The sequence below is a fragment of the Geotrypetes seraphini genome, chromosome 17 (assembly GCF_902459505.1).
Source record: "Geotrypetes seraphini chromosome 17, aGeoSer1.1, whole genome shotgun sequence".
Lineage (NCBI taxonomy): Eukaryota > Metazoa > Chordata > Amphibia > Gymnophiona > Dermophiidae > Geotrypetes > Geotrypetes seraphini.
Window position 1 is genome coordinate 3,685,760 of NC_047100.1, and position 27,708 is coordinate 3,713,467.

Genomic DNA, 27,708 nt, shown 5'->3' on the forward strand with positions numbered 1-27,708 from the left:
CACTGCAAACACCAATTGTGTGGGTCAGATACGGAGATCGGGCGTGCACACCGCTGGCACTTCTTAAAACCGACCTGCGGGGGCATGAAGGGGAAGATAGCCTCCGCAAAATCGAAGTCCGAGGCCTGTATAATGGCAACAGGCCCCGCCGGGGCAAAAACGAAAGAAAAAGGAAAAAATCAAAGTTTTTTTTTTTTTTTTTTTGCAATTCAAATAAAAAGGAAACCCGAAGGTAGAGGGAGAAAAATTTAGAACAAAAGCGCGAGCGGGAAGGCAAAAAGTGATTTCAACGGCCGTTGAAAAAATACACGCGTCTTCTTCGCTCCGCGGAAACGAAGAAACTGGGGACCACGCACTCCTCCGTCGGGCGGGAAGGCACTCGCGCACGCGCGGTGCGGCCAACTAGAAACTTCTAGTTAAAAGTTCCGTACCGAGGGCTCCGTCGGTGACGTCACCCATGTGTTAAGAATATGCTGCCTGCTTGTCCTGGGATAAAATATATACCCAAAAGTGGACTGCGGCGGTAAGAGCTCTGACACTCATAGAATTCCTATGAGTGCTGGAGTCCTTACCGCATCAGCCGGCGCTAAAAATGGTAGTGTGGCTTTGTAAAGGAGGGGGTTATTGTGGTATTTTGGATGAATTGAAGTCGTTTAAGTTTTTTTTAACTCCAACAGTAGATGAACTGGCAACCTTTTTCAAAGTAAAGGTAGACCACGTCAGAAGTGACACTAACAAAGGAAATTCAGAAAAGAAAGAGAAAATCAAAAGAGAGAGAAGACCCTTCACAAACAAAATGCCCAGCAGATAAGTACTGGGAGGAATTCTCCCCAATCACAGAAATAGTTAATAAGATTACTACCCAAATGCACAAAATCTCAAGGCTCATTAGATGTCTACCCAATCTTCTGACAAAAAATTTCATCAACATTTCTTTATTTAATTCAATTTCTATCCCATCCAGCTCAGAACGGGTTACAAGCCAACATTCACAGAAGTTACATTGGATAGTATGTTTGGCGATACAATATAGTAACTTGAGGATATTCATAGGGAATTCCTGGAGGGGTATTACAGAAGGTTGGACCAGGGGGTCGTCAGCTGGTGGTTGTTGGCGGGAGAGGGATCAGAGGGGACTGTTTGCAGTTGGACCTTGAGTTGAAGAGAAAGGCCTTCACTGCTCTTCGGAAGCTCATCAATGAGTTCTGTTATCTGATTTACAACAACAAATCATTAGACTGGCTGAAAAATTCACTAGAAAAAGGAATATTCCCCAAACACTTAGGAAAAATGATTCTAACACCCATTCCAAAAGATCAGAAAGGAGAAATGAACAATGTGAAGAATTACAGACCAGTAGCTTCAATCTCACTTCATGTCAAGCTATTAGAAAGCGTGATAACACCCTAAACTACTGCACACCACACAATTGGGTTTCAGAAAACACTATAGCACTGAAACATTTCTCAGTGCCCCGACATCCAAGATCAGAACACGCATGAGCACTGGACAACAAGTTCTTGTATTAAAATTCAACTTAGCTAGTTAATGTGATGGGGTAGACCATCAACTCCTATTACTGATCCTAAACTTCCTAGAGAAAAGCAGTAAAGTGCATGCTTGGCTAGAAGAATTCCTAACAAAGAGAACATACAACATAAAAATGAATGGAGAAAGATCAGAAAAATGGTCAGCATCAAGTGGAGTACCCCAAGGCTCACCACTCTCCCCAATATTTTTCTACATACTGATGTCAACACTAGGACACTTTTTAGACAAGAAAGACCTCACTTCTATGTAGATGATATTACAATATCTAATCTAGTCTTTGATTTTATATACCGAGTCATCCCAACAGGAAGGCTTGACTCAGTTAACAAGATATTAATAAATTGTACAAAAGATTAGAAAAGAAACTATATCTTTTAGGCCAATTTTTTCTTTCTTTTATGGTTGATTGTTTGAAAAAGAAGAATCGTTAGTAAATTTCTGAAATAAATTTGTCTTCAATGCTTTACGAAAGTGCATCCCTTTTTACAAGAAAGAAAACAAGATCAACAAATCAGTAGAGGAAGTCACTCATTTAGTTGCCAACTGGTCTGACAACATAGAACTGAAACTAAAGTAAAGAAAAAAAACAATTTTTACTGATAAGCCCAACCAGAATCACCAACGATGACACTTAAATAACACTGCATAACACCCCACTGAAACCAGAATCAGAACTGAGAATCCTAGATGTTATATTTGACAAGAACCTATCCTGGGAGGCACAAACGTGAACATTAACCAAGAAAATATTCAAAACACTGAAAAAATTGGGATGAATCCAGCATCACTTCGCCAAAGAAAACTTTCAGATCTTGGTTCAGTCACTGGTACTATCCCAATAGATTATTGCAATGTCCTTTATGTAAGATGCATAGAAAATACATAGAATAAACTACAAACCATGCAAAATGTAGCAGCCAGACTTATTTTCTCAGCAACCAAATATGACAAAGCGACACCCCTGTACCTCAAACTACACTGGCTCCCCTTCAAAGCAAGGTGTAGTTTTAAACTACTTATACTGATTTTTTAAATCTTCCATAGAGAAACACCAGACTACATGTTGAATTTAATCAACGTACCATCCAAAGACAAATACAACTTGATCAGCAACCATATGAGAATAAGATTCCCAAATCTTAGAGGAATCAAGTACAAAATTATTCATTCTACAACCTTTCCATACTTGGTAGCAAAATGGTGGAATCTTACCAGCACAATTAAGGAACCCCCATTTACCACAAACTTTGTAAAAACCACCTTACCTCTCCCCTCTCCCCCTCACAAACAGTCTATGACCACCAGAAACCAAACAAGACACAAATTACTTCTCCTATCTCAATAGATGACCAAACGCCCTTCAAACCGGGAAAGAGATTCATACCAGAACCCGTAATATCAAGACTACAAACCCAGATATAACCGATCTTCTCTCCAAACCATGTGACATAACATATGTCTACATGAACCCTAATGAAATAATGTAATCCCTGGATATGGCCAGCCTCTTCTAAATTGCAAATCACATCTAACTCCTCCTGGGGCATATTAGGAATCCCTAAATACTCATGTTATATAAACACCAGGCAAGTGAAACACACCTTTAGCACATTAAAAGCAGTTCCGGAAACAGACATGTCAAACTTTCCTTTAACAAGTCGTCATGTTTAAAAAGAGAGATCACAGGCAGATACAGAACTCCTCCAGCTCTTCATCTACAGTCTACACTGTACGAGGCAGAGAAGTGGGACATGTTCCAGAGCTGTAAGTTCAGAGCATTAAGTCTCCTTCCTGACCCTGTGTAAACTGGATGAGATCAGTACATAATGTCTGCAGCCAGGCCATGTGTCAGTGGCCTGGAATCCCTCTTATGCACCATGTTCAGATGTTTGCACAGGGCAAAAGATGGTATATTAAACTGAAACCTGGCTGGCAGGGTTCATCCATATAATATAAAGGACACATTAGCCTTAGTAAAAGAGGGGGTTTATAAGTTAATTACCTGAACAGAAAACAAAAAAAGGGTTCCACCAAAGAGATTCCACAAGGAAAACAGCAGTGCAAACACAAAAGAAACTGTGGAATTGATGATCCTATCAGAAGTAATTGCTGCTTTTTATGGAGACGGGTGGGGATGGAGGTAATTCCTTGCGGGGATGGATGGGGACAGAGAGGATCCTGGTGGGGACGGAGAGGATTCTGGCGGGGACGGGCAGGGATGGGTGGGATTTCTGTCCCCGTGCAACTCTCTAATCCAGTCTGTCCACTGCAGTAACCATTCTCTCTTTCTCTCTCCGAGAGATCTCACATGCCTATCCCAGGCCCTCTTGAATTCAGACACAGTCTCTGTCTCCACCAACTCTTCCGGCAGACAGTTCTACGCATCTACCACTCTTTCTGTTAAAAAGTATTTCCTCAGATTACTCCAGAGCCTATCACCTCTTAACTCCATCATATGCCCTCTCATTGCAGAGTTTCCTTTCAAATGAAAGACTTGACTCATGCGCATTTACATTACATAGGTATTTAAACGTCTCTTATCATATCTCCCTTCTCCCACCTTTCCTCCAAAGAATACAGATTGAGATCTTTAAGTCTGTCCCCATACGCCTTATCACGAAGACCACACACCATTTTAGTAGCCTTCCTCTGGACCGACTCCATCCTTTCTATATCTTTATGAAGGTGAAGCCTCTAGAGTTGTACACAATATTCTAAATGAGATCTCAACACCTCCTTTTTCCTACTGGCCATACCTCTCTCTATACAACCTAGCATCCTTCTAGCTTTCGCTATCACCTTTTCAACCTGTTTGGCCACCTTAAGATCATCACATACAATCATGCCCCAATTCGTCTCCTTGTTCGGTCTTGGGTGGCCTCCTCTGAGCATGCCCTTATCCAAGATAGGCGCAGCCTAATGGTTAAAGCAGCAGGCTGAGAACAAGGTAAAGCAGGGTTCAAATGCCACCGTCTCCCCCTTATGAATTTGTACCCCTCCATTGATATAAACTCTGGGGACAAGAAAATACCCACCTGTACCTGAATGTACGGTAACTTGCTTTGAGCTCCTAAATCCATATTCACTACTTCCTGGAACTAAAGATCCCTAGATACGAAATGGGGATCATGTCACTGCCTTGTTTTTGAGTTCATTCTTTGGAAAGGGGTCAGAGGTCCAACTGCTGCCTTTCTTTAATAACTATATCAGGGACCACCTTACCAAGGAGCAAATCAGAAACATTTACAGCAGTTGTTATTGCAAACTGTGAGCTGTGAGACACCGGCACTGGCTGACTCTCGTGGCGAGGCACATTCTGTAGCCAATCAGCCGGCACCAGAACCTCTCCAGGCGTCTTCCCTTCCAGCACCCCCCCCCCTGGCGGCTCAGGGCCCATTTGGAGGGCCTTCACGCATGCATGGACTTCGACTTGATGATGAAGCACATGTATGTGACATCGCACACTTACGGATGCCTCAAGCTGCAGCCACTACATTTAGTGTGCTTGACAAAGTTTGCAAGACACTGATTTTAAAGCTCTGTAAAAACCAAATTATTTGGAAAATACCTTATCCCTCCCCCCACCCACAAACAGGCTATGACCACCAGAAACTAAACAAGACCCAAATTACCTGGGATCTTTCCAACCATTTCAAAAACATCTGAAAACTTGGCTATTTTCAAAGTTGTAAATTCCGCTCCTCTCCGTACTATTCCAAATCCATATTGTATCTGTTCTCCTTTCTAATTTCTTGTAAACCATGCTGAGCTCTACTGTTATAGAGAAGATGCAGTATATAAGCCTAAGGTTTAGTTAGTTAGGTTTTTTTTCAAGATGGCGCTGGGATAGGTCGGAGGTGGTGGTGCCTCTTTCCTTTGTTTTTCTTTAGATTTTTTCTAGATTTTTGTTCTTATTTTTAGTTAGTTTTTCTCTTTTTCTTAATTTTTCTTTTAGTTTCAGGCCTGATAGGTTCTGCCCCAATTGCACCTTAGACATTTATTACTCTATTCTCCCATGTTTGACCATTAGTTCTTAACAGCAGCAATGTTATTAGGCCTCCCACCTTCCTCAGGCAGTCAGGACAGAGTTGTTCGGCCGTCGACTTGTCACTGAGGGATCGTGCCCCTTGTCTGCTGGTGCCTAGTTGGTGTGCTGCAACCCTCAGTGTGGTGAAGGAGATGATGACAGCAGAAGATCACTGCTTCCATCGGGTGCCTGATCGGGACAAAGGCAGGAGACTGCTGCTGATCATGGCAGCGGGCCCTGAACATTTGGCGGGGTCTGCTTCAGCGGCAGCCTGTTGGCCTGGTTCCAGAGACGGAGGATTGGGTGCCGAGGAGGCTGCCTGTTTGATGTTGGAGGAAGGACATGGAATGGAGCGGGATGACGAAGGGTACGTTGGGACATGGGAGGTGGCACAAACTTCAGACAAAGGATGGAAGAAAGGAGGGAGGGTGCATGAACATGGGACACCGGATGGAGGGAGAGAGGGAAGCATGGACTTGGAACATAGGATGGAAGAATGAAGGAAGTGAGGAAAAGATATGCTGAGGTGGGGAGGGAATAGAAAGGGAGGATTGTTGGGCATAGGGAGGGAGAAAGAAATATTGGATATGGTGGTGGGAGAAGCATGAGGTTCAGAGTAGACGCATGGAGAAGAGAGATGAGAGGGAGAAATGTTGGATGTGGTGGTGGAGAGGGAACAGTGGGACTGATGAAGAACCAAAATAAGTATAAACCTCAAATCTTTTGTTTTATTTTAAAGTACAGTACTTTATTTTGAGGACTGTTTGTTTAATGTTTTTATAGACTGTGTACTGTAGGATCCGAGTTACATACAAATTAAACTTAAGAACGGTATTGATGCAAACAGCAAATACGACGCCAGGGCACCCCTCGCGTGCACAGTACAAACAATGATGCATCATTTACAATAATATAACAAGCATGGACAGAAGAAGAGTAAAAACAACCAAACTCCCCCCCCCCCTTCCTACTCTACATAGGGCAAGCGAGACTTTAAAAACAGTTTAAAAAACGGAATGCATGCTTCACCTGGGAACTGCCTGTATATCAGACTAGCCCAGGTGGTAATGGCATTCTGCTTTACCAAGGTAAGGCACTGTTACAGATTAGGCTTCAGTTATTCTGTAAGGGTTACAACACAATGCAGACTTTTTATAAACGGCCTCTTGATATATAATTTCCTTCCTGACAAACCTCTTGTTTTTCCAAGTATTCTACCAGCTCCTTGAGAACCCAGCAATGCAGACAAGATGGGAATCCCTCCCACAAAGCCCACTGCAACATAACTCAGACCCTTCTCCCCCTCTGCTCGAGACATGTTCGCATTGCTGGCACCATGACGAGAGACATCCCAACAGACTGCACTGCTTTGTCAACTTGGTCTGAGTGGGAAAAGTAAATAACTGGAGTGAAAATTGATAGAGGCAGATGGCAGCGTACAAACTAACCAATTTATTGAGGCCTGAGCTTCTAGGGCCCAGAATCCACGTCAGGCACATCCTCAAAAGCTCATGGCATCTGCTTCCATCAATTTCGTTCCATCAGAGTGACTCGGTTTATCCCTTTTAAGCATTGTTGGCAATTGGGCAAGTCTAACATCAAATTAGGCTAGTTCCAAAAGCCAGACATGGACAATTACAATGGCCAGTGCAGCTTTGGTCATAGAATGCTTTCCCCATCAAGAATTTAGAATATCTTAGAATTTCACAAATAATTTTTGTATTTTGTCCCGGTTTTCCCTGATTAAATATACACAAATACTTAAAAAATTCAGGGCAAATACATAAATGCTTCTTATGAATATGTAGAAATTCTGAGGGAAAAGGGGACATTCAGAGACTTAAAAACAGACTTGTGACAGTCTCTGTTTATTCTCTTACTCAAAAAAATTCATTTTGCTCTCTGGTTAAATAGTTTATTTGGCCTCTGTCGTAGCTTGGTAGAAGTCAGTGAAATGTCTGCAAATACTCAAAGGAGACGGGTCCCATCATTGCTCAGAGTTTCACTCCCAGCGACTTCACGAGTTTTTTTTCATACTCAGAATTTTTACTTCACTCGCAGACTTTGTGACTGTTTGCTCGCATTGTTAAGTGCTATTATGGCGTTCCAGCACCAGTGTGTTCCCTGAGTAAGGTGTTTATACGCCGAAACCAGGATCCTTGTTGGGACCACATTCTTGGATAAAGACTTTGTCATTGGTTGAAAGGTTATCCCCCTTGCCTTCTGTTTGTTCTGCCCATCATGTTGCTATCGACATGGGTCAATTCCAAAACAGCTGGTAAATTGTTCCATAATATTGGAACTACGTTAAAAAAAAAAGCACCATTTCTAGTTGAGGCAAGATGAGCCTTTGAGATATGGGGAACAACTACTCTATTATTTAAAGATCTCAATAAACACTTAGGCGCATAAAATAACACTAGGTTAGAAAGATTTGATGGCTGTAACTCAAATAATGCCCTATGTGCCATCTTAAATTTAATTCTAAATTCCATTGGTAAGTTACATGATCATAAATGTATGCACGACATAACAGCCGAATTGCAGATTTTGTACTGTCTGTAAAAAGTGAGTTTTGAATGATGTTTTAGTATTCTGGATGATGAAGAAGGTTCGTTATGATGTTTATTTTTTAATGTCAAAATTGTTGGGATATTTTCTGGCGTGATTTGTGCTAGAAACCTTTTCACCATCTGGCAAAGCTGCTTTTAAGATCTTCTGAGAAAGGGACAGTTGTTTGCTGTGAAAAGACAGGCTCTTTCTCTCTTGAGACTGTGATGTTCCACCGCTGTAACCTGTAACTTGTGCAGAATCAGGAAACAGCTTTGTGGCGGCTTGGTTGCACATTCAGGAAGGTTCCCAGGGGGAAATCAAACTAAAAAACTGAAGAAGTCTCCTTAAAGTCAGCTAATTCAGACCTGGGAGTATTAATTCCACACAGGGCTTGTATTCTTAGGTATTCATAAATCATAAATTTAGTTGTTTATTTTCCAGTTAATTAGGGGTTCTGGAGGGTACAAAAAACCCAGTGTCTGTTCACACCATAAGTACTACTGGTTAGTACCTTTTCCACTGGAATCAAAGGTGTCTTTGTCTTACAAGAGAGTCACCATCGCAGAAAAAGCATTAGAGATGAGTGGACGAGACAAGCCAAACCAGGGAGGGGGGGACAGAACTAGGGGAAATGGATATTTTTTTCTCCACTGTTTGTCCAACACACCCCTATTTTTAAATTTTTTTTGCATCAGGGGTGTTTTATCTGTTTATCAATAAAGCCTCAAATCAGAAACCATGATTACAAACTTCCTTAGGGACATAGACCCAGCCTGGAATGGGGTATATAAACCCTTTCAATCAAACAGGATTGTTTTAAGCAGCTATCCACTCTTACCACAACCTCTGGCAACGCATTGCACAGCTTAACTATTGTCTGAGTGAAAAAATATTTCCTCCTATTAGTTTTAAAAGTATTTCCCTGTAACTTCGAGTGTCCCTAGTCTTTGTAGTTCTTGACGGAGTGAAAAATCGATCCACTTGTACCCGTTCTACTCCACTCAGGATTTTGTAGACTCGGCCGTCTCTTTCCAAGCTGAATAGCCCTAACTTTTTTAGTCTTTCCTCATACGAGAGGAGTTCCATCCCCTTTACCATCTTGGTCACTCTTCTTTGATCCTTTGCCAGCGCCGCTATATCTTTCTTGAGATAAGGAGACCAGAATTGAATGCAATACTTCAGATGAGGTTGCACCATGGGGTGATAGATACAGGGGCATTATAACATTCTTACTCTTGTTAACCATCCCTTTTTTAATAATTCCCAGCATCCTGTTTGCTCTTTTGGCCGCCGATGCACATTGGGTGGAAGGTTTCATCATAATGTCTACAATGACACCCAGATCCTTTACATAGGTGCTATTTTTTAATCAAATGTATATATTTGAAAGACACCTATCGCTTCATGGTGTAACTGCACTATGTGCAATTCTGGTCACCACATCTCAAAAAAATATATAGAGGGCCATTTTTGAACACAACGTCCAAGTCCGATTTGGACATTTCCAGCAAAATGTCCAAAGTTGAGGGCCAAAAAATGGCCATTTTCGAACAAGATGTCCAAATATACACCTCCCCCCCTTTTTTTTTACAAAACCGTATTGTTGTTTTTAGTGCCGGCCGTGGCGGTAACAGCTACGACACTCATGGGAATTCTATGAGCGCTGGAGCTGTTACTAATGCGGCCAGGCTAAAATCCGCGCAACGGTTTTGTAAAAGGGAGGGGGAGGTTAAATCATCTACTCGGACGTCTAGACCTCTCTTTTTAATCAGTGTCTTAAGAAATGCTTGCCAGTTTCTTGGTAATATATTTTCCTCTATTTTGCTTCAGTTGGTTGTAGTTCCCTTTTTTCACAAAGGTAATTAAAAAGGACCACCAGAGACTCCATTCGTTATTCTAGTATAGTTCATCCAGTGGGGGAGGGGGCAGAGCTGGGAGTCTCTCCTATCTAATGCTTACCTGTTCACTGTCATAAAGTGCTTGCAGGGGAGTGCGCCTAGATTTTCCATGCCAAATGTTCCCCAAAATTCTCTCTTCTGCAGCTGAAAAGGAAAAAAAAAAAACACCAGTGAAAAGACCAGTTTCTCATGGCTTTTAATGGGGCCTATAACTGTCAATTGTAAGTCACGGGGTTGGCATTAGAAGGGTTCAACCAGTGCAATTACCCTGAGCCCCCAAACCACAGGAGGCCTCCAAGCGTGCTTACAGCTGAAACAGAGCCTGTAGGTGGGCTTTGAAACCCCTTCCTGAATTTCTGATCTAGGTAGCCGTGGCCCTTTGCAGCGCAGCCCTGGAGGAGTTTGATCGGGACTGGGCTATTTGCTGATATCTTAGTGGGGGAAACCTGTCCCACAGTGAATACCTGCAACACACCGAGGAAATGGCCAATCGGGGGCGGACCCATGTGTCCGGATTTTAGCGTTACAAAATCTGGTAACTCTATGCACTAGCCATTAGGTTCCTCCTCCGTGCCAAGGGCAAACTGCAAATATTGGTGACCTACGTATGACCTCAGAGCCGGTTGGGGGTTGCCGCTTGCACCAAGAACAATAAAGAGGTATGGGAGAAGGGAAGGGGCATGCGGAAGGGGGTGGGGGAGGCAGAGAAGAGGGCCACTCACTCTCGCTACGCCACTGCCGCATGAGATTTCCAGTTGGCTAAAAATGTCATCAGGGCAGAACCTGTCCGTCTTACTTACCTATTAAATAATTGCTGGTTTAATGTATTTGTCTGTTATAAATTATGTATGTTTGTTGGATTCTGCTTAGAAAAGTCGATAGAGCGGAATATAAATAGCTAAGTCCCAGGTACCATCCTCAAAACTGATCTGCTCTAGAGGCCATCTCCTTGTCTGTGAAATGGAAGAACCCACCTTGAGCCCCAAACTCCAACACCACAAACCCAAGTGCCAGGGATTTTCATCCCCTCTCTGCCATGACGGCAAAGAGGAGAGAACAGAATGTCCACAGTTCATCATCGGTGACAAACGTGGTTTTGTTCTCTCCCACAGATGAAAATAAACTATCACAGCTAGGAGAGCAGGATGCTGGCAAGGGGGGGGGGGGGGCGACTGAATTAGCACTTGATTATACAGCCAGCTCTTGCACAACAGAATTATGAGAAGCAGAGTGAGCAGCCGTTTTCAATTGTGATACGGCTTCTGAAGAAAGTCTCAAGTCATTTGCTATTTTCATCAAGTCACAAGGGAAGAGATTTGGAATTTTGTACATCAAGATCAACAACAAGAAAAGTGTGAAATGTGATGCTTTTTGAACTGGACCGACTTAATATATTTCTGGATTGCTTTCAGAAGCTAATATTCCTTAGATCCAAACAGCCGCAGCTTTGATGTTATTAATCAGACACTGGAAAAAAAACTCCTGGAAGCTTCTTGGTAAATTATTTATGGAAACAGTGTCCCATCAGAGAAAGAAGAAATGGTCAAAATTGTGTTTGGTTGCCCACCCATGGCCATAGACCTCCTGGGCTTCCAAAATTTCCACAATGAATATGAATGAGATCTATTTGCATTAGTTGGAAGGGGTGCGTGCAAAATCAAATCTCAGGCATATTCATTGCGGAAATCTCAAAAGCCCAACTGAGTTGTGGCCCTTGAGGACGTTTGTGAGAGAAAATCTCTGGAAGGCAAACGTCTCGTTAATATGCAGAGAAAGAGCCAGATCCCCAGCCATTAGAGGCGACGCATCTTTCAAGGACTGTAATGTTTTCAAATATGGCTTCTTCTACTGCCAAATTTAGGTCCTGGGCATCATAATGAGTATTTGAACTTTTGGTTCTTTGTGTCTATTTTTGCATTATATTTTGTTGGCTTTAGGGATCTCTCGTTTACAACTCAGTTTTTGTCTGCTGACATGGATTATTCTCATAGCACTTTAAGCGTGATGGTTTGTAACTGCCAGAAGCCACTCAATGGTAGGAATACCTCCTTCACCTTAATACATTGGCACAAGAATAGAGGCAGCAGAAACGAGATAGCAGTGTGCATCCTGGTGAGACCATATGTGTGCTCAGCATTTGCTGGTCCCATCCCCTTTGACATAAAATAGAGTCAGAGGGGGTGGGACTGAAAGACACTGAGCACGTGCACAGGCTTTTAGGCAATAGCAGGAGCAGAGCTCAGAGGGGAAATACTGGATATGGGGGAGAGGGGGATAGAAGGGGAGTTGAAAAGGGAGATCAAGAGTTATGAGAAAGGTGGAAGGGCCGAGACAAGATGTGCGGGGCACAGAGAAAGAATGGAAGAGCGATGTTGGACACGGATGGAAGGGGTAGAGAGAGAGGAGATGCTGGAAATAGGATACAGGACTTCATGGACCTTTGGTCTATCCCAGCAATGCAATTCTTATGCTCTTATTCAAAACACCAAACAGAAATATGAAAACAGATCATCAGTAGGGACAAAATCTAATTAAGACAAAGACAAAAAACAACAGGAAGAAAAAGACCAGTTTAGATAGTAGAAGAGCTTGCACAGCATAATGTTATTATCCAAAAAAGAGACAGGTTAAAGCCAAAATACAATAATCTGAAGATAAGGGAGGAGAAAAGAAAAGGAGAAAGGACAAGTATAGTGAACTCTGCTGCTGAGTAGGAAACAGAAGGAAGAGGGGTACATGAAGACTGGAGGTTTAATATTCAACGTGCTTTATATTAAAACAAGAGTCTTCTGCCCTCTTAAACTGAGTGGGCTGGCTGCCAAAATTCAATGGCACTTAACCGGGTACAGACAACCACAGAGATGTTTATGGAACACATCTCTGTGCCACAATAAAGCTAATCCTCTAAAACCCTACTACATCTGAATAGATCTGGATTCAGTTTCAGAAGTTCAGCTTGAGGGAAGCAAAGCTCCCAAATTGAATAAGCTGGGAAGACCAATCAATGGCCGCGGGGATACAGGTCAGACGGTCAGCTGCAGACCGTAAGGATGAGATGAGTCTGCCTTGGGGTGTTTAATGCTTGGTTCAGAGCATCTGGAAGACTCTTGATATCCAAATTTAACAGCTTGGAGCCGAAGTTAGAAACAGGGAAGGTTTATCACCATTATGAAGATCTATAAACATGCAGGGAAATAAAATCAACACTTTTAGCGCAATAGATAAAACAAGAGAAACCAAAAATATACGTAAGAGACCAGGAAATGAAAAAGAGAGAAAGTAAAAACAGATTAGCATCTGAGATGACATTCCTGCTGCTCAGTTACAGAGTCCTGTCCGCTGCCTGCTAGGGCTTCCCAGATAAGAGGGCGTGTGCTTTTGGCAAACAAGCATCCAAAGTGCCCTGATGAGTCTGCTTTATATTGAACCAAACAAAGAAAGTCCACTCGGCACAAATTCCAGGGAATCCAAAGAAGAAACAGAGTGAGCCAGGTCTTCAAACGAACCACTCTTTAATGGTAATGCTTGTATAATATGCTATATGGGTTGCCATTAAAGTGTGGTTCATTTGAAGACTTGGCTCACTCTGCCTCTTCTTTGGATCCTCTGCTTTACATTGAAACACTCAACATGTAGATTCAATTAATCATAGAAAAAAACCCCTATGGAGATCAGGCTGAAACAGAAAGAACTGTGTGCGTGGGAAAGGAAGAGTCTGAGAAGTGGTATATCAGACTTAGCTGTATCACCAAAGCAGAGGGCTGGTTACAGCTGTGGCTAAGAGTGTGGTTTAGAATGGTGCATCAGTTGTGTTCATATTTACAACCTAAGGAGTTTTGTGCAATGATCCAAGTGGCTGTGTTGAGTCACTTAGACTTCTGCAACTGATTCATCTGGGCTTACTGAAGAAGTTATTTTTAAAAATATCAACAGCATATGCAAAATTCTGCGGTTTCCAGAGCAGGTCACAAGATAAGTTATGCCTCTTTTTCTTGACAATGAAAAATGGAATTTGATTTACGATTAGGTGCTTGGCTTTCTGTGCGTATTATTGGACTGGACCAACATCTATGAGTTCTTGGTCAGTAAGAACGTAACCATATGCGAGATTGTATTTTTTGTGTCTGATTTTATGTTTTATTTTGTTTTCTGTTCTATACTATCACCCACTGAAAGGGTGGGCTGCAGGAATTGTTAATAAAACGAAATGCAAAATGGCTGCCAATGGAGGCAAAGAAACTGGTGTAGCAGTGGCCCAGGCTCCTGCCAGTCTGGAGAAGAAATATACCAAGGCCCTCTTTTACTAAGGTGCGCTAATCGAATTAGCGTAAGCTAAACACTAACGCGTCCATGTTAATCTATGGACGTGTTAGCGTTTAGCATGTGCTAATCGGTTAGCATACCTTAGTAAAAGAGGGGGTTAATCTTAGAAATAAAAGGCGTGGAAATGTTTGGACCAACGGTAGCCTAGTCAGTGGATTTGAACAGAGAGTCAATGTATTCGCTGAATGTTTAGACCATGGCAAATAGAAAGCTTGTTTCTTACAAACATCTATTGAACACTTGCTTTTTATCACGGTGGCTACTGAGGTCCACATAGAAATATGTGATAACTGAATGAAAGCATATGGTTCTCTCAGACAGGAGGCACTATGACTGGCTTTTCAGCCTTGAGCTAATTAGACAGAGCGGATGTAAGCAACCATGTAACCACCCAAAGCTAGATATTTACCCAGCCCTGTCTAAATATTACTCCCCTTTACCTGGGCGAAAATGAGCATGGGCTTCCATAGTCAACATCCTTTTAGCCGAAAAGAGGGGCCCAGCTTTGTAGAGCGACGCCACATGGGAGTAATTCTGTACAGGTCACTTAAAGTTAGGTGTCAAGTGTGTGAATTGAACACAAATTCTACAATTAAGCGTTTAACCCTTTCAGGACCATAAGGATCGTAGGCCAATTTTTGTGGTTTTGACGACATTTTTATGGTAAAAAGGGCTTGCAGATGCCAAAAAATTGATTTTTTTTGTGAAATATCATTATTTTTTTTTAAAAAAATCACACTTCTGGCTTATGGACAGTGTGGCAAGTGAATCTTCTCGTCAATCTGGCAACGACGCTAATGAATGAATGTCGGAACCAGTTTGTTTACATAAAGGCAGTATCATATGGAATCCGTACATATCAAATTTAGAACTGTAGACTATCCCAATCAAAATTTATAGGATTTTAAAGTTATGGGACAAATATGTCCCTTGGTCCTGAAAGGGTTAAGCACCATTCAAGTCATGGAATACTAGCAGAAGTCGGCAGTCGCATGCGTCACTCTAGGTGCAAGCATCGAAGTGTGGTTACAAATAGTCTCCAAAAATATTGCCTCATCCCGGACAAGAAAACCGCAGACAGGACCTCCTGTGTAGTGACATACAATCCAGAGCTGGGAAAACTAAGAAAAATGATAAGAGATCTTCAACCACTACTCCAAGATGAGCCACCTAAAATGAAACAAAAACGGGTAAAAAAAAAAAAAAAAGGCAAGCTCCCCACACAGTGGTGTAGTGAGGACGAGTGGCACCCGGGGCAAGAGTGACCCTCCCCCATCCTCCTCCCTGCCTGCGCACATGCCCTTTCCCCGTACCTTTTTTAACTTTAGCGCAAGCAGCCACCAACATACTGCCCACATCAGCTTCAGCGCTCTGACGTCACTTCCTAGGCGTGGGTTCCGGAAGTGATGTCTGAGAGAGCGCCGAAGCGGGCGACAAGTTGGTAGCTGCTCGCGCCAAAGTTTAAAAGGAAGGGGGTGCCGATGAGGAGGAAGAATTGTGTCGGTGCATGGGGTGGACCACCCCCCTTGCCCCACCCTTACTATGCTACTGAACGCACACAAACCCATGAAGAAGAGAATGGCACATATCCTTGTGGTGTGACAAACACATCTCAAAGGACCCCACGGTCACTCATATGGGGAAAACATTCAGCATAAAGGGATCCTTTGCATGTTCCATAATTCAGGGCAAAAAATGTAAAGAAACATGTTAAATCGGTGAAACAAGCCAAACGCTAAAGACCAGATATCGTATTAAGAATTGCAATACCAACCTCCGTCGGACACTTTGGAAAAAAACTGGCCACTGCACCAATGATTTTATGGTGAGAATCCTAAAGGGGAACTTTAAGACAATGGGCTAGATTCACAAAGCAAACCGATTGTGTACCGATCGGTTTGCGACCCCTTAGCGACCCTGGCCCAATTCACTTACCTGTCTTCTGACCATCCTCTGATCCATGCATGCAAATGAGGGCAACGGCATAAAAAGTAGGCAGGGACGCGATTCACTAAACAAAATCCTGCAACACTGACTGGGCTGGCCGATCAAAAAAAAAAAGCGACTTCTGAGGACCAGTCACTGAAGCCCTTTGCAATTGCCCTGCCTTCTGTAGCCGTGCTCTCTGCCCTGTCAGCCCTGATCTCCTGCAGCCCCGAACACGCCTGCCTTCCAAATCCAAACACCCTACCTGCCTGCCCCAACTCTCCCACCCTTCCCCGCATGGGCTTAAGCGAATTAAAACCATGGGCTCCCAAAAGTTCCTCGATCGCCTATTTTAAAAAATCTATGCTGGCCCTGAGGTCCAGCACTTTTCAGTTTCCTTGGCTGTGCTCAGTGTAAAAAAAATAGAAAAAAAAAACCCCAAGTCCGATGGCCCGGAGGTCCCGCGCATGCTCAGACCATCTACAGATGGTCTGCGCATGCGCGGGGATCGCTATAGCGTGATCTGTGCCTGCAGATGGGGGCGTTCGGCCGATCAACCTCATCTGCATGTTGGAGTTTGCTGAATTTGTCGGACCTGCCCGGATCGATTGGGCAGGTTAGTGAATCCTGGCCAATGTAAGAACGTAAAACCTTTGAAGTTAAAATGATGAAATATTTTGACACCTACCAGACGGGACTCAACAGAGATCTGGGCTTTCTTTCCCACTACAAAGACATTTACAACCGCTTTGGCACCTCTCTGTCTCTTGCCCGCCCACCCCTCCTTCTTCCTATCCCTGAAATGCTTTCATGTTTTCCTTATATATACATGACTATTTGTCAACGTTTGCTCATTTCTGATCTGAAGAAGGGATTACCTTATTTCCTTTGCTTTTTTGATTTCTATATATTACCATGTTTTAACTGCAAATCGGGGCCAATTAGTGTCAATTAATTTCAATAACTCTGGTTTTATTGGTGGTGTTAATGAGCACCTAATTAGACCAGTAACATATGCAATGACTGGCACTCTTCTATAACTTGCGCAGGTAATTAGTGCTAAATCTGAAAATTAGAGAACAAAGAGGAATGTGCAGAAGTGGCTGTTCCACAAGAAACAAGTGGAGAGCAGTCGGCTCATTTCAGCCCAACACAGCTGCCACTTTTCAAAAGGGAGACAAAGCATGTTCTTCCCCTTTCAAATACCGGCTGCCGGACATTCAGAACGGTATAGGGTGGTTCGGTGTAGGATGGGCTGAGGAGAGCATCAATGGGAACTCCACTCACTTGGAACGTGAGGATGTTACTGGTATCCTGCAAACAAAGGGATGGTTGGATAGGCTGGAGTGAGCTTAGATGGCAACTTCAGCAGTTGGAACCTAGAACAAGACCAGGTGGACTTTAGTCTATGGCCCAGAAATATCAAAGAAGAGACAAGTTAATTTAATCATGTATTTTTCATGGGAATAACTAATGGACAGACTGGATGGACCGTTCAGGTCTTTAAGTGCCATCATTTACTATGCTACTATGTTCGCTTTCAAAACCAATTACTTCACATCTTTTCTATGATCGAGGCAAGGACTATTTCTAGCTCCTCAGGCCACCAGACACGCAATGGCCAGAACCTCAGAGAGAAAGCGAAGTTGGTCAGAAGTGTTCATTTTCATCCATCAAGCACATATTTGCATATGCGATCTCACAGATAACTATACACACAATTAGGGAGGTAGGTGATTAAAACCTGAAGTCAGGATGTGGACCTGAAATAATATCAACCCTCCCCAAAAGCCATCGCTTATGCTAGTCGTCAATTCGTGTAAGCTCCCTGGGAATGGCCAAGCCAACACTAATGTAATGTAATATAGACTCTAGGAGGTTCACCCTTGGTTATGATGTGCCTGTCCTAAACTAGAAATGTTTCCTACATTCATTAACAACCTATTCTTTAAGATAGGAACAGCAAAATTAGAAACTTTCTGAAATGCCTAACTTAGGCTTAGTGGTTTATTGAAACATCCACAATATACCTTTTTGTTTTGTTCTACTCTATGGGTTTCTAACAGGTACTTGTGACCCGAGTTGGCCACTGTTGGACCTGGGCTTGATGAAAAGGAAAGGGAAGGGGGACTTTTAGTGGCTTTGGAGGATTAAGTGACTTGCCGAAGGTCACAAGAAGCAGCACCAGGATTTGATCTCGCAACCTCTGGGTGCAGAGCCACAGCCCTTCACTGGCACTGCCGACAAATCTATATAAACTACAGCTCATTTTTACACTTCATTCATGCACTGAAGATTTTCTTGATCGCGGGTCAAGTTTATTTAAAATTTAATATACGGCACAATCAGCCTTCTAGATGGTGTACACTGTCTTAAAAACATATATAAGATAACAAGACATCTTTTAAACAATGATAGTTATTAAAAACAATTTTAAAACATTTTTTACATAGGAATAGCATAATGTTATTCCATCGCTCCCCACATCTTCTTGGGGCTACTGTGGCACCTCAGGCTCATTTTAAAGCCCCTAGCAATCCACCCTATATGTACAAGAGCTTTCTAGAAGAACAAGGAGAGAGCTCCAAGCGTTAAAAAGAAAAAACACCACAGCGAAAGTCGAGAGAATGCTGCGTGACACTTGATCTGTGCAGTCGGCCCCTGCTCTTTATTCACGCACACCAAGGAGTCAGTTTGCAGAAGGATCCAGGAAGCCAGGCTCAGCTTTTGAAAAATCCCTCCTACAGAGTATCTAAATATACTCTCCTCTAGTGAAATTTAGCCAAGCCAGCACATCCCCTCCTCTGGGAACCTGCACACAGGGATTGCTGGGAAGAGGGGGGCCATTGTCACATTTTCAGCGAGAGCTGGTCAAGTTAAGCAGCCCTCTCTGAGCACAATAGTGGCCTTTAAATAGGTTTTCAGAAGCAGTTGCTCGGTTTGAAAAAAGTCAAGTACAGAAAATGAATGACTGAATAAATTGCTATCAATTGGGCCATTTGGATATATGATTAAAAAACACAGACAAAAAAGCACTACTCCTGAGGAAACAGTAATGTGAAACGGTGAAGTCGCCATTGGGCAAACAAATCCCCCCTTTTACAAAACCGCAATAGCGGTTTTTACCGCAGGCTGGTGCGTTGAATGCTCTGCGCTGCTCCCGACAGTCATAGAGTTCCTATAAGTGTTGGGAGCAGCGTAGAGCATTCAAAACGCCAGCCTGCGCTATCACGGTTTTATAAAAAAGGGGGGGAAGTTAAGTACTTCTTTCATTCTTTTGGGCACACACAGTTATTCACCAGATTATTAGCGAATCAGTGGTTAAGAAATATTAAAATAAACAAAGCAATAAAAAATGCAGATTTTTTTTTTTAATAGGAACATGAAAAAACAAAATTTATGTCCGGGTGAATGTAAGTCCTATTTATCTCTTATGATTCACAAAACATGTTGTATTGAATAGTTTACCCTTTATTTGGGTGTACTGTATTTCCACTGTGTTTGAGTAAACACTTGATCTCCTGTGTTTGGATTTTCCGTTAAATAGTTATGCCACAGCCCCCTACTACACCACTGGCCACAGCCAGGCTTGTTTTCAGCTGCAACTTACCAGCCCAAACTGTCTATACAGAATGCAGAAGGGAGACACTAGCCAGAACAAGCATGCATGAGAGAGATTTGCATAGAATGGAGGCAGTGCATGCAAATCCCTCTCATGCATATTTGGGTAGCTTGAAAACCTGACTGCCTACTAGGCAAGGTGTGATCTGAAGACTAGACTGAGAACCCCTGCTGTAGCCCATTCTATCAGGCCACTAAGCAGTGTCATAAAAATTCATGCAGTGGAACACGCTGTTTCTCCTGGCCTGGTTTTAATTCCTCCGATACGTAAAACACATCCCTTTCACTGTGGGAACAGTGAAACAATGGAACTTTTTGCTAACGGAGAAGAAAAGACAATCCAGACAGGAAGAGAACAAAGAAGGTAGATGAGCGTACTAGTATTGGGGGGTTGGGTTCGATGCCTTCTCAGGGCTACAGATCTGGCTCCTATGGGCAGTACAGGCAAGTCAGAGCAGCTCTCCTCCAAGCAGAGAGGAGCTGGGCTGCTGAGGTCAATGCTCAGACTGCTGGAATGTAAGCACGGCCATCCACTGATCCAGTCCACGTTCACCTGCCAGCTCGGATCTGACAACAAAAGAAATCTCTCAGCTTTAACTTTAAACCTGTGACAACCACATGAAGTGAATTAGGTCCCGAGAGAAAGCTGGAACATTTTGAAAGTGGGTGTAGTGGGCCTACTGGGATCTGCAGACTCTGCTCTTCCAGGTACCACGCAACCCCATTCCAGTGGGAAAGCAGCTGGTAACACTAGCACCACATCTGGAGTTGATAATACATAATCTGACTTATAGTCGTCAAAGCAAGGAAAGAGGCTGCCTGCGGCCCATTCCTCTATTGGTCTCTTTAAATAATCTTTTGCAAAATGCAACATTCAATAGAGAGCATAGAAGACTGTTTGCTTAAAAAATAATATACAGCAGAGTTCAGCATTCTCAATGCAGTGTGGGATCCCATAAAGATGTGGGAAGAGATTTTGGATTTCGTTTACTCTTTTCTCAATAGCTCAAGGTTTATATATAGATTCAGAAGGTATTTTCCTGCCCCCCTGAGGACTCGCAATCAAAATGTGTATCTCAAACAATGGAGATCACATGGAGCCCCAGCGGGATTTGAACCTCTACTTCCCTGCTCTAACCACTCCTCCACTCCAACGTAACTTATTCAGAGGGAAGAGACTGCTTGACAGTGGTCAGTCACAGGTAGTAAGTGCTGGATTACACTCAACATCCCACCTAGTCAAGCAAACAGCAGGAAAACTCCATAAGATTCAGAATCTAATTAATGAAGGTCCTTCCCCCCCTAGATAGAAAGATCCTCAGCATCCTACACAAAACCTTTTACAGTCCGAAGCCGCATGCCAAGAATATTCTCTATAGGATGGAAAAGTACAAGTGACCAGTCTAATTGGGCAAGTCAATTCTTTCCAGCAAATAAGTTTTAGATCTACAGCATCACGATTGTACTATTACTCATCACAGTAACCTTGTATATACTTTCTCTTTACTTTACAATGCTCCTGGAAATGTCCAGATCTTTAATCTGTAATCCGCTTAGAACCGCAAGGCACAAGTGGAATATAAATCACCAATGTAATGTAATAATGTATTTGACAAGCAGACACAAAGATTTGAACTGGACTCAAAGGGGCTGATTCAATAAACGGGCGTCCCAATTGTAGGCAGTGGTAGGAAGTCAATTGGGAAACACTTATGGGGTTCATTTATCTTTCTCTTTATTTTTTCCTCTTCTTCCCTTTTTGACCTAGTTTTCCTCCCCATTTTGTCTATTTTTTGTCTATTTTGTGTATTTCGTATATATATTTCACAGGTCGGGAGTAGGGGTGGGTGGGGGGTGGTTTGGATCCGGTTTTCTACGGTGTATTCTACTGTATGTTATAGTATTGGGGTGCTACGATATGTCCTGGGGGGGGGGGTTTCAGAGGGTTTTACATGGAAAATTGTATTGAGCACCTCTTGTTCCTGAGACATCTGATCTTGGTTGTGTTTATGACCTTTGCTCTCTGTATGCCCGGTAGGGCGGTTTTTTCTGGATTGATGGATGTCCCTTTACTCTGTTATGTTATGTGTGTACTGGTTTGCTCAATAAAGAAATATTATATATAAAAAAAAAAACAACAAAAAAAAAACCTAAGGCAGGACGCCTAAACTGTGTTTGTTGTAGGTCTAGGAAGATGCTTAGGGACACTTAAGCTCACCCAAGGCTGAGCGTGGGCTTGGTTTTGCCCGGAAGTGGCTTTGGGTGAGCTTAAGCAGCCTTAGGTGTCTCCCTAGGGCCGCAACAGATGCCTGAAATGTAGACTAGAAAAATTCTGGCCTACATTTCAAATAAATGCGGCTGCTGAGCTGATCATGGCAAGGGAACCCCCCAACTCAGCTGATTGGAGGGAAAATTATCCTAGCACAATTAACTGAGCGGCTGCGGCAGCGGACCCCCTGACATGTACTGCAAAATTGGCAGGAGGGATGCTCACTCCCTCCTACCGCTGATCCCCCCACACTGAAAAAGTGATTCCCCCCAAAGCAGCCCGGCAGGAGGGATGCCCCCCTAACACCTGCCTACCCCCCCCACCCACCCCCCATACCTCTTAGAAGAAAGTCCAGCCAGAGGGATGCTTACCCTCTTTGGGCACAGGCCCTCCACTACAAAATGGCAGCCTTCCCCTTCCCGGTGCATTCTAGGATGCACTGGGGAGGGGCCTAAGGCCCTGATTGGCCCAGATGCCTATGGCTCCTCCCATAGGAGGGTCTTAGGTACTTGAGCCAATTGGTGTCTTAGACCTCAAAATGTTGTTTTGCTCTGAGAAACCTGAAATATTTAGCCGCCTCCCACCTTTTCAATGCAGATAGTTTCACATCCTTGTAAAGCAGGGGTGTCCCACACGCGGCCCCATGAAGTATTTTGTGCGGCCCCGGTCAAGGGTGATGTAGTGTTTTCCTCTGCTGCCTCCGGGTATTTACCATCTTGACAGCTCCTTCCTCTGTCTTGCTGCAGCGTTTGCGTATGAGGGTAAATTGGGAAAATCTCTCTTCTTCAGAATCACAGGGCTTTGGAATAATCTTACTGCCCCACTACGCAATCAGGGCTCCTTCCAACGATTCCGTAAGCACCTGAAAACCAGGCTTTTCACAAACATGTAATACTCTCCCGCCTGTACTCCACCTCCAAACCCGTTATGTTATTCCTTCTTATATTAAGCTCTTGTAAACCAAGCCAAGCTCTATTATTTTAGCCATTCTTGTTCCTCTTTTCTATAAGAATTTGTAGTTCTACCCCTCCTTCCCCGAGTCTCAAGTAAGTAAAAGACAATGTCTGGTTTTATGTTCTTTTTTCCCCATTTTTGAAATCGCTTAGAAACTTTATAAGCGTTGAATCAAAATTTTTTTTTAAAAACTTAAACTTATGTGGTAATCTCTGTAAATTACTCTTATAATATCCACAATATAAATATTTGACTCCAGTGGGGGCAGAAAGTTCTGAAATTCATGACAGTGTAAGCACAGAGGATCCTTTGATGCAGAGACATGAAAGGTGAAGCTGTGGCATCAAGGGCCCAGTTCACCGAGACTCTCCTCCTCCCTCCATCCTGCGTCTGTGGGATCAGGCTCCTGGTAGGGTCTGTGGTATTTCAATCAGAAGAGAGAATGTGCAGATGAGAAGGGCCATGTGGTCTTTGTCCACTGCGGGTCGGAGTCAAACACAAGCAATGCCGACTTCCAGCTACTCATGTTCCCTCACTCTCTGAATGCTCAGAACTACTGTTAGGATTATTCCGGCCGTCCCAATAAAACACAAACCTAGACCAACTGCTGGGAAACTACTTTATAGACAAATATTTCCCATGGATCTATCCACCTTTCTATACGCCGAACCAGCTATTCTTAAATGTATAGAAAACTCTTTTCAACAGACAGCAGAAACAAAACCAGCCCAAGACCCGCATGATCCGACTCATACGTAGCATTAATTTATGGCATGGACTGGAGGGTTAGCACTTCATGTTGCGATACTTTGATGAAATTCAAAATCTTAATTCTGCAGTGGGAAAAATTTAGAGGTGAGGTCTTGAGATATGTCATGTTATGTAGAACCGCAGAGTCTGTCTTCTACTCTCTCTAGTACTTGGCAAACATTTCTGTCCCTGGATACAGTAATGGCTATGCACAATCTTGCACAGATTTATCTCAGTAAGAAGTTACAGGCATCAGCCAAAAAAGGGAAACCCAGGGGCCCACAGAGAAATTACATGGAAATGGCCCGAGAATGTCTGTCTAGGGGAAAAGTAAAATTTAGCAGAATGGCATGAGGGAAAACCAGTAATGAGACATATTTAAATTTGAAAAAGGGCCAGATCGGACCAAGGGTTTCAGAGAAATAAGTTCCCCTCCAAAAAACATTTTCTGCAGCATAGAAACACTGGCACACAAACACTGCAGTTAGGGAACTGCTTCTTTCAAACTGTGTCTCCCAATCACAGACACAGTGTCAACACAGAAACTGGAAAAAAATTCCACGAGGATGCTCCAAATACCCTCCCCACCAAGCATCTCTCCTCCCTTCCCACTGCTGCCATGTTCATCAGAATCGGGCAGTGAAATATTGTGTCGTAATTCTACTGTGAAACATATTGACTAAACCATACAGCTTTCTTAAAGATTCTGCCAATACCTGTTGCCTTGGAACAGTGGATCCTGTGATTAAACCATAAAAATCCTTCCTTTGAAGTCTTTTGACTTGATTATAATCTTCTTTCCAAAACCAACGGCTCCATTCAAACTGCCTCCTCTCTTCCAGGTAAAAAATACAAGCAATGAGGTTGGAAGGAATTCCACAAGCCATGATCTGCATGCTTTCCTTGCTTTTTTCTTTATCCTCTCAAAGTTCCTTTGCTAACGCTTGTAATATGTTTTCCTACAGCACACTAAATGGCACAAAACTTGAGGGCATGTTTAGCTAGTAACGTATCAGAGCTCTCTTTCCTGACTCTGGCCCACAGAACAACTCCTACCTTACGGGAACGCCTTAGATTGCAGCAGGGTTCTCGGCCTACCAGGAGATCCAACAGCAGGAGGAGAATAGCAAACAGTCACCATTTCAAGATGGATTCTCCAAGGAATGCACGAGATAAACACAGAGGATCCCTACATCGAAAGGGGATTTAAAAAAAGAAAACGTAGTGGTACTTAGATGACATTCCAGGATGCTCTTGTACCTCCTGGTAGGCTGAGAACCCTGCTGCAACCTAAGGTGTACCCCTAAGGTAGGAGTTGTTCTGTGGGCCAGAGTCAGGACAGAGAGCTCCGATACTTTACTGGCTAAACATGCCCTCAAATTATGTGTGAATTTGTAACTTTGCTGCATTCTTCCACTATGCATGCAGCCCGTTCCGGGCTCTTCTGGGAGGACGGGCTAGAAAGTCGTTTTACCACATGCTAAACGCTAATGTGTCCATTATAGTCTATGGACGGCTTTAGCATGCCTTAGTAAAAGGACCCCTAAATAAATAAATAATAAATTAGGGAGTAAGGCCAGTGCCCCCAAAATGGCATTAATCGGGATCAAATATGGGTAATTTTATATCACATTCATGCCATGTGCAAGAAGTGCAGGTGATATGTATTCAGGGGGTGGGAAGACATCTAGGTTGAAATTAGCAAGTACAATGTTGTTGGATTGTTGGTTCAATCACACATTGGTAATGAACGAGACTTTGCAAAAGCCTCAAAGGCCTTCATTTTAAAACAACAGTCATCCAAGATTGCATCATATTTTTATATTTGCTTATCTATGGCTGGCAATTTGGCAAATTACCAACTGCTCCGTTTCCAAATTTCTTGAGAATTTACTATTTTGCCCATTGGACAGAGATAGCTAGGCGGCCTTTGATCTAAACACGGTGCGTAAAAAGAGAAGAGGAGGTGAAGAGGGTGGGGAGGTAAACACGATGTTCCCATGCACCCAATCAGAGGCAGATAACAGAGAATGGTACGTGAGGGAGGGAATGTTGTTTTGTACTTCTTGCCCCAAAGGAGTAATATTTAGGTTTATGCATCTATTTTCTTCCTGTCCAGATTTTGCATCCATATGACGTCTTTGCACGTGAAGATCTTGCCTAGGTCCTTCATAGCCATTCTGCCAAGAGCGACAAGTCACTGGATTTCTTGACCGCTTGCTTCATTTTCGATCCAAGCAGGTTGGTGTCTACTATTTTTATTACTAAGGTGGTTAATAAATCCCAGGCAATGAGAGAGCGCTGCATTTAGAAACCAATACGTTTTTAAAGTCCTGATTTTAAAATTTCGAATAGACACGTATTTGCGGAAATGTTTTAGCAATTGATACCAGCGATTAATCGTGATAGGCGGTATATAAATAATTAATAAACTTGGAAGGAATGCCTTTAAGGAGGGGCAAGTCATGACTCGGGCCCTTTTGTTGGGGAGACTGAATAGACTGTGTAGGTCTTTATCTGCCATCACTGACTATGTAACTATGAAGGGGGGGGGAAATGAAGGCCATCTTCTGCACAAAATGATTCCTTGCAGACAGTCATGCCAGCCTTCTGCTCGCAGTTTGGTACCCATCTGGTTGTTCTGGAAGTTGAGGACAATTAGAAAGGACTTTGATCAACATCATTTTCGACTATTAGTCCAATCTTACCTACCTACCCACCCCACCCCCTTTTTACAATGCCGTGTTAGGCTTTTTTTATCATCTGAGTTAATACTGCCACGACATGCGATAAAAAACAACTAATGCAGCTTCGTAAAAAGGGCCCTTTTTTTTGTCAATGATTGATTATTGTATCATCATTGAAGGAAAGGCAAGAGAGGGGAGATATGATAGAGACGTTTAAATACCTACGTAATATAAATGCGCATGAGTCGAGGGTCTTTCCTTTGAAAGGAAACTCTGCAATGAGAGGGCATAGGATGAAGTTAAGAGGTGATAGGCTCCAGAGTAATCTGAGGAAATTCTATTTTATGTAAATTGCAAACTCTGTAAAATACTACAATTCAGTTGATTTATGAATTGAAAAAAGGAGACAGAATTACACCATATTTGATGAAGCTTTATTGGCTTCCTGTAGAAGCCAGAATATAGTTTTAAAATTTTTTGTATGATGTTTAAAAATATATCAAGGAGAAGCACCATTTTTTATGTCTCTCTTGCCGGGCTATTCTGAAGTAAGATTGCATGGCTTACGAGAGAATTCTCTGTTTCAATTTCCAGTTAGAGGAATAAAGTACAACAGATTATTTACTTCTACAGTTGCTTATCAAGCTGCAAAACTTTGGATATTTATCAGATCACATGACTTCAGAGAGTAACTATAAAAGTTTTAAGAAGGCTTTGAAAACTTATTTGTTTAATGAATAGGTATTAAAGGAGCAGTAAATTTGCGCTTCTGTTGGGGGGGCACTAAAAACTGCCGAATACCCCCAAAACTTAGCAAAATGGCAGCTTTCAGTATAGTGGGGGGGGGTTTTTTCCCACCCCCACCCCACCCTTAACGGGAGCACAAACACTTGTAAGTTTAGTGGGGGCGTTCCCCCCCCCACAGCACTAACAGTTACTGTTTTAATCCAGTGCGCATACATCCTGTGCGGGGTTGTCGGCACGTTTTTGTCCAGCGCACTTCTGTTACAGTATCGAGGCAACCCTGCTGTTTTGTATTGTATGAGATTCGAAATGTAATTCACCGATTGAGTACAATTCTCTTTTTTTATGTTACCCACATTGAACTGGAAGGTACTGTGGGTTAATAAAGATTTGTTATGTTATTTA

General features: G+C 42.8%; 1 protein-coding gene across 3 annotated transcripts in view; it reads right to left on the reverse strand.

Moving 5' to 3' along the window:
- Positions 1-27,708, reverse strand: part of CHST13 (carbohydrate sulfotransferase 13) — a 43,819-nt gene that overhangs the window by 7,330 nt on the left and 8,781 nt on the right. For all 3 annotated transcript variants that reach the window (XM_033925766.1, XM_033925767.1, XM_033925768.1), the window contains exon 2: positions 10,091-10,173. In XM_033925766.1, the coding sequence (XP_033781657.1) occupies positions 10,091-10,173 (83 nt within the window). The remainder of the gene's footprint in view (positions 1-10,090; positions 10,174-27,708) is intronic.